At 41.1% G+C, this 17,347-nt stretch overlaps 1 protein-coding gene and 1 long non-coding RNA gene across 2 annotated transcripts; one reads left to right on the forward strand and one right to left on the reverse strand.

The window, feature by feature from the left end:
• Positions 1-1,497: 1,497 nt before the first annotated feature.
• On the forward strand, positions 1,498-10,103 carry eral1 (Era-like 12S mitochondrial rRNA chaperone 1). Its single transcript, XM_034606085.1, has 11 exons — positions 1,498-1,773; positions 3,588-3,746; positions 3,923-4,050; positions 4,164-4,241; positions 4,335-4,381; positions 4,478-4,539; positions 4,648-4,760; positions 5,394-5,699; positions 7,342-7,491; positions 7,825-7,905; positions 9,652-10,103. Exons 1-11 carry the CDS (start codon positions 1,668-1,670, stop codon positions 9,772-9,774), a joined length of 1,353 nt encoding a protein of 450 aa, XP_034461976.1. The 5' UTR covers positions 1,498-1,667; the 3' UTR covers positions 9,775-10,103.
• Positions 10,104-11,155: 1,052 nt separating this feature from the next.
• LOC117774075 lies at positions 11,156-11,838 on the reverse strand. The gene is made up of 2 exons (XR_004616014.1): positions 11,691-11,838; positions 11,156-11,522 (listed from the first exon to the last, which is right to left on the reverse strand). It is a non-coding gene; the product is annotated as an uncharacterized LOC117774075 (long non-coding RNA).
• Positions 11,839-17,347: the final 5,509 nt, after the last annotated feature.

A 17,347-nucleotide genomic window follows, 5' to 3' on the forward strand; every position in this document is an offset into this window, starting at 1 on the left:
AGGCCAAAGTTAATGCAGTCATAGAAAGAACTCTGATACACTCCCACGTGAAATGGCCATGTGAGGAAAGCCCGAAGGGAGAAAAGGCCTTGAATGAATTTGAGAGGGAGAGAGTGGGAGGGAGGCAGATAGAGAGAAAGTTCAAACATTACTGATCCTAAAATATCCTTTTGGTTTCTGGTTCAATTGGAATTCGGCAGTAAGTGTCTGCTAAAAGCTCCATTTTTGTTGCCCTTCCATTGCTACAGAGCTTTTAGAGATAGATGATGACAGATTGTGAGCTACCTGATATCCTTCATCATCCTCCCCAGTGGAGGTGTTTGTTCCGCCCCGGGCAAGTCCTCGAGGACTAACAAACAGCCGGCTTGTTTGATGGACTATGGGGAGACATCTGCTCTGCCTGTCTTTGCCGTACAGAATGAAAACAACATGTTACAGTAATCAATCAATATGCAAACTGTGTCCTTTTGCACTGATGATTAACCTCACGGACTTAATGCTTTTCAAGTCATATGAGCTTGTCATTGTAAATCAGTGCTAAATAGTCATAGGGTGTGACCATGAGAGAATCATCTGCATGCTCGATACATCCTGAACAGCATTGTCACAACAGAGTTTCAAGCCCCCTCAGGGATAATCTCTGCTGTGTGTGCTCAAGGGACGAGAGGGGGAAAAAAAGACTGCACAGTGCAATCTGATTTGTGGTTGTAAGCTCGCCATCCCTCACAAAGTAATCGAAAGAAAATCAACCCAGCCAAAACATCCTTTCGAGCACTTTCCTCCATTTTGAACTGTGAGTTTCTCACATGGGGCAGGTGTGTCTGTGCGTTGTGATGAGCTAATGTGAATAGGATGATTTTAGCCCCTGAATATCTTTAATGCTGTAGACAAGTGGTTCCCAAACTGGTTTCCATGGAGTCTTGAGAGGAAAACAGAGCATTGGCTGCAAAATTATGCATGGTAGTCATTTTATTATCGTTTTTTAACAAATGAATACACATGTAAATGTATATTAATCTTGTTATTGATAGGTCTTTGTATCTTTTAATCTGACTTGAACGTTTTCTTTGACTTCAATTATTCATGTGTTTGACTATGATGTATTGGAAGACGTCCTTGGGTACAGTGAAATAAAATTTAATAACGTTTGTTTATTATTATAATTTACATAGTGGTTTCTAAACCTGAAGCCGTTTCCTCTTTAATAACCTCCTCTCCCTGCTAGTTTCTTTATAAATTGAATGATCTAACTCTTTCTTTAGCTCTCTTTTTATATATCTTTCCATCTTTGCTCTTATGCAATCACTTTGTGGTCACTTAGACCCCGATCTGTCATTTCTGATTTAGAAACTGAGGCCTAATCTCCTGGTGCAGTCTTTGTGCATCAGTCCAGACAGCAGCACTGGGTAAACACTAACAACGTAAATGTAAATAGACCTAAATCAAGTCATGTCAGAGAAGATACATTTCAAACTGGGTTCCTCCGGGCGCCAGGGGGCAGTGGAGACTGCACACAAACCTCAGTGGGGACACTCCTCGTTGCGGAAGTCGTTTGTCGTTGATCAAAACAACATGGTGTCACCCTGTGGGCAATGTGAACGTAAACAGGGAGTCTCAGCTCAGAGAAGATAAACACCATCACACCAGCGGGAGAACTTTTAAAGCTCATGTATCTGAGAGCGAGTTCTCGGGTTGTCAGAGACGCCGCGGTCCTGTGCACACGGCCCCTCGTGTCTGCTCGACAGGGAAGTGCGTCATGGTTCCTCACAGCGGGTCAGTGACAAAGTGACGGGGTTTCTCCTCCTCATTTATATCTGTTAGTTTGTTCATTTCACCAAGGAAACACAGTGGGTCTCCAGTAAAGCGTGGCGTGATTACTTACTGGTGAAAACACAGTGAGGTTTGAAGGGATGATGGCGACTAAAAGAGAGCCCAGGTCTGCTCCTCCATGATTCTGATATGATGGTTTTAATATTCCCCATTAAAGCCTGTGTTCACTCTGACTGTGTAAGGAGAGATTACTGTGTTATAAACAGAACAAATTACAACACTAGTGGGAAATTTAGGAACTTTCTATTGGTCAATGGTACATTTACACCAGTGACTTCTCTGAATGACAAGGCAACATAAACCAATGTAAACACTAGTAACTTTAAAGGCATCTTTTAATACACATATTTAAAACACATAATCAGATTTAATGAAACTTTTTGAAGTGATTAAGTCCACCCACCGCTCAGAACTGTGTATTACTTGTTCCCTTACCTAAGTACAGTTCTGACACATAACGAAGTACATTACTTTTAATGTATTTTTTAAAGAAATCAATGAGTGAAATTGACCCATTGGTCCAATCAGAGCGTACAGGTAACATTAGACCCCGCCTCCTGCAGCAGCAGCATTAGTGGTGAAGAAGAATCACCTAAAATGTCGAGACTCCATAATGATGTAGAACTGTTACTTTTCATACTTACAGTATCTATTAAGCAAGTGGTTACTTACTCTTATTCAAATAGAAAAGTGAATGTAGTACTTTTACTTCAGTACATTTTTGTTCTTTTACCTAAGTAAAATATTTGCGGACTTCGTCCTTCACATGACTGTTTTACTTTAATCCGCTGAAGCCTCCAGGTCACGTACACTGGGAATGAGTTAAGTAGGCGACAGCTCATTAACCTGCTGTTAAATGAACAATGTTTAAATATTTATATAATCTCTACTTTTCAGTGGAGAGGTAGATTTTTTCATTACTATTATGTCTTAAAATATTTCTGGATTTCTGAGGTTATCATTAAAATTTAATTAACTCTCCTACACTACATCCAACAGTCCAAACCTCAATGATATGTAGTTTTATTTTATAATGTAATTTAGCTTAATTTATCATTTAGAGACAACAAGCAAGTATTTACATTTGAAAAATTGGATCTAGCAAAAGTTTGACATTTCTTCTTAATAAATGACTAATCAATATTATTGGTTATTTTCTGTCAAGCAACATGGAGATCATACAAAAGTTTTTACATTCAGCATCTCCCACCAAAATGCACTGGCTGAATCCTGAAGGTCAAACAAATCAACTCCTCATAAATCATTTGCAAAGCTGATATTGTCAAATGAAAGTCATGAGTTGTTTACATCCATGTTTTCAGTCGTCTTGTTTACTGTCTTTGTTGGCATGTTACCACAACTTACTCTTCATCAGCAGTAAAGTGTAAAACCAGCTGGAGAGAAGGAATTATACGGCCACATTGTCTTTCACAATACTAACAAAACAGTGTGAAAACATCGCTCTGTAGCCATACCAGTGGACTAAAACTCCACAGGGTACCTTTAAGGTGTGCTATTAAAATTGTGAAATATTTATAGCACATTTAATGTGACTTCTAAAGGCTACAAACACCCAAATACTTAGTTGGAAGGAGGTGTTTCTGTTATAAATTGTATGGCATGATATACACTTTTGGCAGAGAGCTTATGAATGCATAATAATACTGTGTCAGTTTAACATTCAGGTAAACACAATCAGTCAGTTACCTGGCAGCCCTGCTGGCAGTGAAGTGATGGATATGTCGATGTCTTTACAGGAAATGCCGCCTGCAGCAGAGGAGGGAGGAATGGATTTATCTTCACGCCTGCCTGTTTTATTACATCAGAGGCGTTTCTCAATAGACTGATGAAAGGCAAAGCAGCAGAAGCAGATGGCAGCTTTTATCGCCTCCCAGCATCAGTTCCGCCGGACAGCGGTAACCAGACCACTGCCTCAGAGATTTACATCCATCAACTCATCTAATCATTCTGGCCCAAATAGTGCTGACGTCATCCTTCCACCACTCTCATGTTCTCATTCCTGTTTTTACTGCAGTCACATCCACTTTTACTGCCCGTCTAATGACTAATTGCACTTTTGTTTTTTTTCCAGGTGAACAACTGTCTTTGCTGCTCAGACATCCAGACCAGCCTGACAACTCAAAGGTTTTGAAAGTGGCGATATTAGGTGCCCCGAATGCTGGGAAGTCCACGTTGACAAACCAGCTCCTTCGCACAAAGGTAGCTGTCTTAACTGGCTCTGTTTTAATCCGCCACTTTCTAATGTATCTCTCTTACTGAGGGGGGGGAGGAGGTGTTTTCACTTTGTTAAATGCAGTGTTCATTTCTTCAAGGTGTTTGCTGTGTCCAAAAAAGTGCACACGACACGGGCACGTGCTTTGGGCGTCCTAACAGAGGATGATACACAGATAGTAAGAGCTTTTTCCACCTCTCTTCTGATGCCTTTAATGTCATTTGAAAGCCAAATGCTTCAGTCAATACATACATATGTTATTTTCTTATAGATTTTACTGGACACTCCTGGTCTCACCACTCCTTCAAAGGTTAAAAGGTGATTTATTAGATTGTCACCATTATTTAAAGCCTGTAGTCTCCATAGTGTATAATCATACAGTGTAATGTATGAATGAACCCTCTGTTTCCACAGACATCAGCTAGAGAAGTCTTTGCTTGTGGACCCCTGGAACACAGTCAAAGAAGCTGACCTGAGTATTTTATTTTCTTATGCTCAGCCATTTGTACTTTAGTGTCATGGATTAAACGTTTAAGTGGAACATAGTGCTTAGTTTCAAAAGTTTATAATGGGAACTCTTCCAGTGGTCGTGGTGGTGGATGTGGCAGACAGATGGATGAGCAGGAAACTTGACTTTGAGGTGCTCAAATGTCTGGCCCAGCATCCAGACATCCCAGCAGTCCTGGTCCTCAATAAGGTATTCTGGCCTCACACTGTCATCAGAAGCTTTTACATCTACAGACACTCAAACTTTCATCTGCTTTATATATGTATTATTATTATTATTATTATTATTATTATTATTATTATTCACGGCTACATATACAGTTATTTAGCTGTACCTTATACTTACCAGGGTCCTGAAGCACCAGATGAAGATTTTTAAAGGATCAAAATGTTGTATTAGAACTGAAGTTAAAGGATAAAGATATTAATATTCAGTATATTTAGTGAATGTCAACAAATTCCATGAAAAGACCCAAAACAATGTATAAGTCTGTGTCTCAAATACTATTTGACTTCCTCATCCTGTCTGTGGCCTTGATCTCCAAACCCACTCGCTGCCACTGAAGATTTGAGTCTTGATAAACATAAAAGCATACACTGTATATTTTCATGCTTTAAAAAGTAAATCATTTCTGTTTAGTGCTTTAGAGAGTATTTACAACAGCAGGATTGTGTATGTTACCCAGTTCAACTGTGGCGTGGATTTGATGACAATAAGAAAAATATAGAGTATCAACAGACTTTCTTATGATATCCCACAGAAATATTCACCTAAACTGAGGTGTCTTATAGAGGCCTTCACTAATGCTCTTCTCCCTCTAAGGTGGACCTGGTGAAATTTAAGGACAAGCTGCTTGAGAGCACAGTAGAGTTGACATGCGGAGTGGTGAATGGACGCAGAATGCGGGTCAGGCCGGTGATCAAGCCTCCATTGGCTGAAAAGAGGCCAGAGAGGGATTCAGAGTTGTCGCTTGACGAGGACATCGCAGGGCCCGAGGGTAGCAGTGAGCCAAACTCTACACTGAACAAAGAGCAGCTCAAGGCGCTGAGGAGCCAGCAGGGCTGGCCTCACTTCAAAGATGTCTTCATGCTGTCTTCTGTGGACAAAGATGACGTGGAGACACTGAAGGTACGGATTAGATGTGAAGCCTATATAACATCCTTCAGAGCCATAATACATGATTATTGTGCTGGCTGGCACTGCTTCTCTTTGGCTATGTGTCTGATGTCAGATGGTAGTGAGGATGATATTACCCGCAGCAAGTTTTTTCAGGTTTGGGAGAGTCAGAATTGAGTTTTTGCAAGAATCAGATTCGTGCTCACAGCGGTCAATTGTCCCAAACAGAAATGCAAAGCTCTGAACATGTCTCCTCGTGCGTCAAGATTACATACAAAGTCAATGCAAAGGCATGTCTAGATGCAGATTTGCGTCAAGACCCTTGGGCATCGTGTTTGGGGCATTTGATGTGAAATTTCCATCGTGATGATGTGAACACACCATTAGGCTCGTCACCTCTGCACTAGATTATATTTGATATAAGCATATAAACCTATAGCAAACATACAAAATAAATGTTAAAAACCTCTGTTATTATAACCCCCTACCTCCAAATGACAATTAGAACACAAACTGAATACTTAAATGACACATAACACAATTATTTGTTTACCAATTACCAAATTTACTTTTTAACCCTTGCACATGATTACAACACAATACCTTTGTACATGTCTGTTATATTTTTAGGTCGTTTTTAGTTTTACAAGCACAGACAGAGACAGTAGCTTTAATTAAGCATTAGGTAATTCTCAATGGGCCTCATTCACCAATATCTTTGTAAGAATTGTCTTTAATTTGTTCTTGAGAAGTTTTCAAAGAAAACTATGTCAGAGTCATGATGCGTTCTTAAACTGCAGAATTGTTCGCATTTGTGTTCTTAAGTTGAAAGGGCGTCCTAGTTTTCCCTAATTAGCATATGCAAACGCCCCGCAAATGCCCATGAAAGGGCATGAGACTGCAATGCCGTGTGCATACAGAGAAATCACAGAAATTGAAAAGAACATTTAAGAAGCCAGGAATGATTAAACTAAATCAAAAATCTAAAGAGGCCACTGCACTGGACCCAAACCGATAAAAAAGCTGTTATATTTTGTAGTGTCAGCAGTGGACATAAAATAGCACAAGAAACGATACATGGATGCAGTTACACGTTCAGTGAGGGGGGAAAGGAAGATGCACAGAGTTATCTGAGCTGGAGCAGCGTATCATTGGAAACAGCACGGCAGGTGAACCCTCAGCTGAGCATCTGTGGATACTCGACCTGAGCCTGACAGGACCCATTAGGACTGGACACGCCTGTTCAGACAAAATGCTTTGAATAATATTCGGGTTCAGGTCCCACTTGGTGCACAGTGCGCACAAAGGGAGCACTGCACCCACAGGCCTGACGTGTGGTGCGGTTTCATCTCCTGAGACATCTTTTGTCTCAGAACAGAAATAAATGCAGAATTAACAGGCTACAGTTGGATGAAACATTTTAACTTAAAGCTATAGCAGTAAAATAGTAGTGTGTAGTGTGTAAAAAACCTAACGATGGTTGATTATTTTTGTGACTAATTATTCTCCTCTTCAACAATTCCATGCGTCTAAAAATGTTTTAATGTGCACTGTCTGTTTTTAATATAAAGATTTTAAAATATAATGGTAATTTGAATCTAAGTTCATTTTGTTGTAGTCTAATGTCTGCCGTGCTTTTATTTCATCCTTTTAGAGCTACTTCATGGTCGCCGCCAAGCCAGGATCGTGGCAGTACCACAGTGAGGTCCTGACGGATCAGAGTCCTGAGGAAGTTTGCACCAACATCATCAGAGAGAAGCTTCTGGAGTATCTGCCGCAGGAAGTGCCTTATTCAATGACACAGGTGTCTAATTCTGCAGGGACCCTCCACAGCACATGTGATAATAAGCTGACAGCAAAATGACAACACCTATTACATCCCACTGCTCGGATTCTGAGGCCTATTTAAAGCCCTTCATACTCACTTTCACTCTACATGCTGACATGAGCATTGATGCACCTACTGAACCCAACCTCCACCTGCTTCACTCCTGCTTTTCATATGCACTATGGTCATTTTGTCAATGATGTTGCTTATCATGTTGGTGTGTATTTATTGCAGGGAGTGCTTATCTCTGCCAAGGCCCAACAGTGCCCAACTTATACATTGCTAATATTGGGCTGTTTTTGTTTTCAGGCTATTGAGCTCTGGCACGATGGAGAAAATGGTGAACTGGATATTTCAGTGAAACTTTATGCCAAGAAAGAATCTCACATGGTACGTACATTTACTCTGTTTTATCACGCCTATGTAATAGGTTCTTGTTATGGCTCCATGCCGGCGGCAGCCAGTGGCCAGTGCATTCTCACGATGGCTCTTCTGAAGTTCAGTGCATGTCTGAAGGCAGCTTATTTTTTCTGGTTTTCTGTGGGAGGATTTTTCCAAATTTTGTACAAACGTTAAGTTGGACTGAAAAACTGATTGATTGGATTTTAGAGGTCAAAGGTCCAGGCCAATGTGAACTGACAAACCACATTATTTGCCTAGTGAATGGGTTATCTTAAGAACTCCTTGGGAGAATCCTTTCAAATTTGGCACAAATGTTTCCTTAGACTCAGGTATAAACTGATTAGATTTAAGTGGTCAAGCTCAAGGTCACGGTGGCCTCACAAAAAATGTTTTCAGCCTCTTAAACATGTCATCTCAAATCTGACTCTTGTAAACTGAAACTGCACTGGTTGGCGGAGGCGTACGACCGCAGGGTGGTCATTTTAGTTTTTTATGAGGTTTGGCTGCTGTAACACTCCACTTTCACTCTGGGGTTAATCCATCTATTTAATATTTGATGTGGGTAAATTTAGAATTTTTGTTGTATTGGAAGAAACGGAAAACAGAAGTTCTTTTGTTCACATCACATGTACTGTGAATGCAGCACAAACCAGAATGACACTCAGTAGAGCACATACCTCTGTCAAGGCTCAAAAGTCAAGCTGCAACAAAATTCACAAAATCATATATGTCAGTTCCCTAATTGTGCCGGATTCTTTTATCAAGATCAATGAATTATGGGAAATTACTGAAAATATAAAAAAAAAACGCTCTATCTCACAATGTTAAAGAAAGTGAAAACAAATCCTGAATCCATCCCTTGGTCCGGATCTGTGCCAAAATAAAAAAATGTGGCCTATACCTCATCCTTCCAGAAAGATTCAAGAAAATGGATTCAGTAGTTTTTGCATAATCTTGTTAACAGACAGCAAATCTGCAAATGAAAACAGAACCTCGTTGGTGGAAATCAAACTAACTCAAGTGGGCTGAGAAGTGGGAAAAAGACATGTGAAGCTTCTGGTATTTATTTGCTGCCCCCCCTTTCACATACCTTGAGGTTCCTCTTTCTTTGTGTTTTTAACTAGTAAATATTTGAGCAGCTTTTCTAAACCATACATATTTGATGACAAAGAATATTTGAAGCTACATCTGTGCCACTGAAATGTTTCAAGGCCAGCGACCTCTGAAAGTGAGTGAGTCAGGCCTGCACCATTCTACAGCTTTTCCACTCAACAGAGGAATAACTCCAGAGGTGTAAACTGTTTTAGAAGTCAGGGGGATGACCGACCACAGGAATCAAATCTCATCTGCTTCATCAACAGTTCCTTGTACAAAGATATTTCTTCAGTTCTCTCTGAGGAGATGGAAAATTAAAATGGAAATTTGAGTGCAACATTCTCTTAAAAATGTTTTAATCTTTAAATGCAGTTTGGATGAATACAGTTAAGAAATATTTTGCGGTTGCATTTTTACCATATACTGTATTTTGTGGTGACATGGTGCTTGACATCATCCTTTAATATGCATGCATTACATTATCTTAAGCTTGAATTTACTAAAACGTATATGTATACTGTATTTATACCATTTCCAACCTTTTAAATCCAAAAATATGTTTTTCAAATGTTCTTCCTGCAGTAAAATACAACCAATGACCCTGTCCATTCACTGGTGCTCTGTGTCTTGTGTCTGTAGTCAATGGTGATCGGCCCAGCTGGCCAGATGGTAGCACGGATCGCCCGAGAGGCGGGCGAGGACCTGAGCCAGGTCTACCTGAGGGATGTGAAGCTGAAGCTCTCGGTCAAGCTGAGCAAGTGAAGAGGGTGGAAGTGACTTTAAGCGGTGAAATCCTAAAGAGATGAAGAGGCGGGGACGGATCAGGCTGGATTTCTCCACAAAGGACAAACGTTAAGAGTCAAAGGATAAAATCCTGTTTGAGTCTGAGGTGGAGTTATGGGACGGCAAAAACTGTATCCACAAGCCCAGAGCTCCCACTGAACTGAAGTTTGACGTTTGCATCAGCAGCATTCTGTCAGGCAGTCGTATAAGTCCTATTTATTTAAGATTAAACAAATAATCTGATAAACAGTGGTAGAAAATGTGATAAAACTGTTATTGTTGTAAAATAAACCTTTGCTATAAATGTTTTTTAGATTTGCTGGAGGTTATTTTATGTTTTTGCATGATAGCTGACAGTCGAAGATACAGGGAAAGAGAGATGGGGGTGACATGTGACAAATGTCCCCAACTGAGGCCATTTGAGAGGCCTTTGGGCCATGTGATGCATCAGGGAAATGGAGAAAACATGTTAATGAAAAGCATCTTACGCAAGCGACAAAGTGTAATGAATTATAGACATTTATTTATCGCTGATATATTTTAGGTAACAAACACAACGAAGACTCTCATCAAATGGATGTTTTGACTCAAGTTGACGCTGCGTTTACGACTGAGCAGATTTGGCGAGGTGTGAAAAGGCTGATGGTTTATCTTTGGCTCTCAGGGCTCTTTACTTGGCGGGCGCCACGTGCGAACACGGCCTGTAGATAAACTGAAGTGTGACCTGCGCAGTTGGTGTTCACTCAGATGTCCCTGATGTACCATCCACCCCTGTTCCCCGCACTCCCACATTACTTTAGCCCTCTCCACTTGGCTTTGAAGTGTGGCCATCCATCCCTCTGACTATCACTTTTTGTTCTGCTGCTCCTTTCTTTTTTTCCTCCCTGCCCCCTCTCCCTCCCCCTGATTTTTTTTTGGCTCTTATAAAGCCCAGCACTCCCCCTGAGGGCTGAATTGTCTCCCTAATGGATGGCAAAATGGAGCACTAACCTGATGCTAAAATGGGTCAGATAATGGTGATTAGATTCATTCCTGCTGCCTGTGAGTTAACTCGACAGTTACGCTATCCGGCGCATCTTGATGAATAACCAGCCAGTGGCCCAAAGCGAGGGTGAAGGGAGGAGGGGGGAGAGGCCTTGAATGTCTCACAGAAGCTGTGTCAACCCCTCCAGCTCCTTCTGCAATGGCTGCTTCCCAGTGATTAGACAAGCCGGGTGCGCAGCAGAGATCGCCACTTAGACAACCCAACTGCTGCTTGAAAAACATCATGACTGATTTCGCTGGCACATTAAAGCAAATCTACAAACACAAGATGTTTAGAATGCTGATACCCTGCTTTAAATGTGACTTAAACAAAACAAAGAGGTGACATATAATCTTTATTTCACATGCATCCACAAGTACATCTAAGAATGGCATCAGAAGCTCATTAATAACACGTCCATCACAGTCTTCTCCTGCTTGATCCTGATGACATTGAGCGAGGGCCATAGAACCCTTACCTTTACTTAAACTCAGTAATGGTAACGGTTTGACGGCCCTCCTCTGTAGGGTTCTGCAGCCTGCAGTCAGTTGAGCCTGAGTGTGTGCTGATAGGATCCAGAGCGGGAATGAAACCCTGGATAGTACATCATCTATACTGTAGTGTCTCTATAACAAACTTACAGTATAAGATGATATCCTGTCCAGGGCACAAGACAGAGGCGTTAGCAGCATGTTATTGCAGTCTGTGAGACGAAGGAAGAGAAGGTCAATCGATGGAAATAATATGTTAGAAATATTGGTAAAGAAACTATTAAATTAACTTGACATGTATTTATATACTGAAGGAAACCACTGTTTTAAATAAAGTGTATCATTACACAGCCTCAGCATCCTCTCTGTTGCGTACTCACCTTTTGTTGCATCTTCTGTTGCTCGCTGACACTTTTCTCCCCGTGTTTTAAAGCTGCTTCTCGTCCACGTCAGGTTCACGATCTCCTAACTGTTCTTCTGTGGGGCCGGGCCCCTGCACTTAAAGGCCCCCTGGCTCATTAGCATACTGCGATGACATCTGGGGTGGACCAGACATTATGGGCTGAACTTTTTCTCTTATCTGGTCCAAACCTGACGGCCTCTGTCCACTGATGGTCCACACCCATATTACATCCAGATGGACCCACAGCATATCCTTTAAACTTTTTATTAATGGTATTATTTATCAGTAATATTAGTATTAATGAATACCATAGGAAAAGTTCCCTCATCTTCCATTTACAGTGGTTTGTATCTTTTCCCACTCAAGTCGACTAAGCAGCGGCTACACAAGTGTTTTCTATTTTCTTATTTAGCCCAATTCTTCTTGTCCAAAGCCACTTCACAGACTTCTGTTGGGAGTTTTGACCTTTCTCTATCATACAGTATTTAAAAGAACTCAGCAGTAAACCAAAACATGTCTTCTCTCCTGTCTATTAAAAAACGCTCTGAGCTTTATCTCACACCGTCATCATAAATCGAAGGTTCGCCATCCTCTGAATGTCACATCCCCTTGGATTTATGCGAGATGCTTTCATGGATTGGAATTTAATACTGCAATATGTCAGCTGATGACATGTTATCTGACATATTACATTATGAGGATTTCTTATATGCCCAGACAGATTCCAGGGTATGCCGAGGAGGGATCTACTTTTTTATTATATATGTCACACATATACAGAAACAATGCATTTCAAATTACAGCTGGGCTGTGATAAAGCAGGTTAGAGGCTGTGGTTTGTCTTTTTAATCCCTGATGGTTTATCTTTTTTTTCTTTAAGAACTGGATTCACTAAATTTTAAATTTCTTTAAAAAGCATGTTGAGTAGCAATTGAATGCTGCTCACTATTGACACGTTTATTTATCATATTTGCACATGTATAAATGAAGGGCTTAAGATATGAAATTTAATTTTAACAACACAATTTTAATATTTTCCTTCCTCACACAGTATCTATCTTAACGAATGAATGTCGTTACGCGAACTGTGACATGATCTTCAGGAGGGCCGGGGTTAGGTGGGACACTGCAGTTGCCATTGTGAACCTCTCCCTGGTCAGGGTGTGGGGTCTGGTTGGGGTGTGAGAGGTCCTCCTGTAGACACAGATAAAGATGAAGGTGGGACTATCTGGGTGGTTTGGTTTCCCTCCAACTTTTTATCTGCAGCACAAACGCTTCAGCTTCTTCACAAAATGTTCAGTTGCGTTCAAAGATAAGTTTTGTACAGACTTACAGTTTGGCCTATTAGCCCGACTGATGTGGCCACTTACAGTAGTCGACGCTCCTATCACAAATGTTGAGAACATGGAGAGAACGATCAACTCCTATGAGAGAAAGTGGTTAGGAGTCTCAAGATGTCTGAGCAACATCAGCCTATATGGACATGGCATCCTCAAGCTGCCTAACGCAAGTCTTTTAAATGCACCAAACAAGGCTGGAGGTGACCCTCTCCGAGACAAGCAATAGCGGCACTCCAGCATGCTGACATTGTGGGCCATGTTCAACAGGGAAGAGGAGGTTTAGGCCTAGGTCAGAGTAGACCCCTGTGGAACAAACCAACTCCTTCAGAGCGGATAAAATTGGTAGTCCTGGAAATCCGGCGTCAGGAAGAGGCAGCAAGATGAGAAAAGGCTGTCACTCAAGCCAGACAGGGGCAGTGGATGAAATGGGAGAGAGAAAAGAAAGATCAGCTGGAAGGACCTGTGGGGAAGCAAGCAGGATTAGCTTTCTGCTTAGTGCAACCTATGACGTCCTTCCCTCACCCAAAAACCTACAGCAGTGGCTAAACGAAGATCCATCGTGTCCGCTATGCTCAACTCCAGCAACCCTCAGGCACATCCTCACTGGTTGTAAAATAAGTCTCTCCCAAGGTAGGTATATGTGGAGACACAACCAGGTACTCAAATGCCTTGCAGCAACAATAGAAACAAAGATAACTGCTACCAAGGCCTTGCCATTCAAAAACATCAAACACAGTTCAAAGGACAACTTTTGTCCGTGAGGGGGAACAGGGACAGAGAGGGCCTCCTCCACTGACCAGGAGTGGGCAGTTGGAGCAAGCCCGAGACTGGGAGATGATGGTGGACGTACATATCACATATTGTCACTGCAACCTAAGACCTGACCTGATACTCTGGTCCAGAGTAGAGCAGTAGTAGGATTGACAGTACCCTGGGAGGATAATGTTGATAAAGCGAATGAGAGGAAAAGGCTGCGGTATGCAGACATGGCATTTGAGGCAGAGTAACGTGGCTGGAAAGCAATAATTTGCCCTGTGGAGGTTGGCTGCAGGGGTTTCTTTGCATCATCCATCATCAGGTTTCTCAAAGATCTGGGGATCCATGGACAAGCCCTGCGCCAGACCATTAAAGAAACATCACACACTCCAGAACGCTGCAGCCAATGGCTCTGGATCAGTAGGAAAGATCCCCACTGGGCCCCAAGATGCTAGGGACATGCACCCAGGTCTGATCAACGTGTGGTGGGCCAGCCTTAGAAGAGGGTGTCGTGATTAAAAGGCTGAAACACCTGATGACTCTAAGGTACATATCCCTAACATCCGCTGGTGGTCACTAACATCCTATAACATCTACTGGTGGTAGGCATTAATTAGTGCGGTAGAACGTACAAGGGATATTCTCCATCTTGTCCTATGTTCTAAAAAGGGAAAGTGTTTAGTTTAAAAAGGCAAAGAGATGTCTGATCTACTGAGCGGCCACATGGCTTTCATAGTGCTGCCACACAAGCCAGTAGTCAGATTTACCTTTAGCCTCAATGTACTCTCAAGTTCGGCCTGTATCATTGATCACAAGGTCAAAACATTTAATGACGCTAAGGTTAACAGTTATGTCCCTAACATCCGCTGGTGGCCACTAACACCTGCTAACATCTACTGGTAGTTGGCAACCTAAATTGTGCAGAAGACCTTCAAACGTACAAGGGATATTCACCATATTGTCCTATAATCAAACAAAAAAATGTATTTGTTATTTGAGCTGATGGAGACAAAGAGGGAGGACGCAGGCATTGTGCAACAACGTTTTATCGACAGTAATCAGGGGAACTTGTTGGGGTTTGATTTAAGTGTTCGTAGTTTGTAGGAGACGAGAAATTCACTTAAGTTTGTGGGTTCTTCTTATACAACAGCAGTGTTACAGAGCAATTCAACAATGTATAAATATATTTTATAGAATCAGACTAATTAAGAGACATTATGATCATCCTCTGAGGCAACATCATGTGTAAAAGACATCTTTCCTCTTCGATTTAAACCTTTTACTGTTCATCCATCTGCCATTAACTGAGTGTTTAGTTCATGCCACTGTTGTAGAAGTATGAAACATCTGGCTGGGAGTAATTTGAACCAGATCATTTATTTTTATTAGAAGGGAGATTGTGTCCTGTGGGAGAACTACAAACATGGCTGCACATGAGTTTGCATTAACTGGCACAACAGCTGCCAAGTCTCTAAAGGTTGTGTACGTGTATTCACCAGGATGTTAAATAAAAAACCTCTGGGACATGAGCCGCATGGCAGTTACATTTCACACTTATTTCTTCAAAATGTTTCTGGTTCTTTCCTGACCCAAACCACATCCTTTCAGCAAGTTTCATGGAAATCATTTCAACAGTTTTTGTGTAATCCTGCTAACCAACGAACCAAACAACCAAACAAACAAACAAACAAACAAATGACTGAGGTAATAAACTGGAAGATCAGGTCCTCATATGGGCCATTAATGCATTTTAAGTTTGATTAACAACATTTCTTTAACATCAAACCAGGTGAAATTTGGAAAAAACCTGTCGCCGGATGTTTCCCCAAAGAAACGCACCAACAGTGGAACAGGCCAAAAATACAATTGATGAGAACCACCAGTGAAAAAGAAAAGATTAAACTCTGCTTTTGATCCAATGAGATTCAAACAGACACTTTGATGTTTTTAATTCAAGCATCTGTAAAACATTTAAAAAAGTGTATTCCCTGTGTCTCCACTCATTCTTACAGGGCAACAATTTCACCTTGAAAAGACAGGGAACTCCATCACAATAACCATCATGTTAATATTTATCATAATGTGGCAGTAAGACACAACATATTCCTTTATTATAGAATTACTGGTAGATAGATGGATGGAGAGAGAGAAAGAGAGAGAGAGAGAGAGAGAGAGAGAGAGAGAGAGAGAGAGAGAGAGAGAGAATCTTTCTTTGGAAATTCATCATGTGCAACACAGCAGTTGTCAGACAGAGAACACTAATACCTCCAACACCAACAGCACTGACACCACACATCAGCAGTAGTGTTTTATGTTTTATGGTTTATGGTTTATGGTTTATTAAGAAGAGAAGTATTGAAGTGTCTGAGTATCAGTGTTTGTGAGCTGACTGTGACGCCCTCTTCAGGTTGAGCATGAACTGTCTCTGGGTCAGTTTCTGTACAGTCATGTCCTCCATGCACAGCACAGTAAGATGGGTTAGGAATCAGTCATCAGATACAACAGATAAATAGTGTGGACCAGAAAGGATTATTGAAATGATATAATAATAACATCCACTATTCAGAATTCAAAGCACATTTTGCATATCTCACTTACAAGTTGCAATCAGACACAAATAAAATACAATGTGACCAACCAATAACTGCAGATATAATAAAATGCTCCTGGAAATAGTTTGAAAAATAGTCATGTAAACACATTAAACATGTGAGCTGCGATGAAAAAGCATGAGGATGTAAGTGACACAGAGTGAATGGAATTCTGATGATACATACCTGAGGCATGTAAGAGAGACCATGTGGTGACGGGCATACGATAATGACACGTCATGTGTTTTACTCTCACTGTACGGACCACGTCAGGGTTTTCTTTCCAACACTTTGAGATCCTGCTCGTCCACAGAAAACCAGCAGACGTACAGGTTGTACAGCTCAGGATACAAGTAAGAAATGATGGTTGCATTTAGGTACAGTTCTGCTTCTAAAGCTGAGAGGAGGTTTCTAATATATCTACTTAATATCTAATAACACAAAAATGACAGGCAGAGCATGCAGCATAAATTTAGATCTTTATTTATTAACAAAGAAACTATTATATTGGTTATAGAAGTATCTGTGATTTAAACATAGGAACATTTAGAAGATTATTTTCACTGCTTCACCAGTTACTTCCCCAGCATGCAGACCTCTGACCTCTCATAGTGAGTCTCTCCAGCCGAGTGGAGGTCAACGACCAGAGGAGCGTCTGCAGCTGTTCTGAGTCTCTGCCTTCATCTGCAGCCCTGTCATGTTGCCAACACACACACACACACACACACGCACACAAAATGGTGCTTATCCTCATATGATGATTAATCTTCCAAATATTTAGGCAGCTACACTTAGATTGATGTTGTCTTCTTAAACTCGTTTTGCATGAGAACCATTTGCTATAATTAGAGTTTGACATGTCTTAATATATATTGTGATGTAACTCCTCATGTGGAGGCGGTTGAGATGGTTGACAAGGTTTGAGAAGCCAAATCAAGCATTCCTAA

The sequence above is a fragment of the Hippoglossus hippoglossus genome, chromosome 14, assembly GCF_009819705.1.
Source record: "Hippoglossus hippoglossus isolate fHipHip1 chromosome 14, fHipHip1.pri, whole genome shotgun sequence".
Taxonomy (NCBI): Eukaryota; Metazoa; Chordata; class Actinopteri; order Pleuronectiformes; family Pleuronectidae; genus Hippoglossus; species Hippoglossus hippoglossus.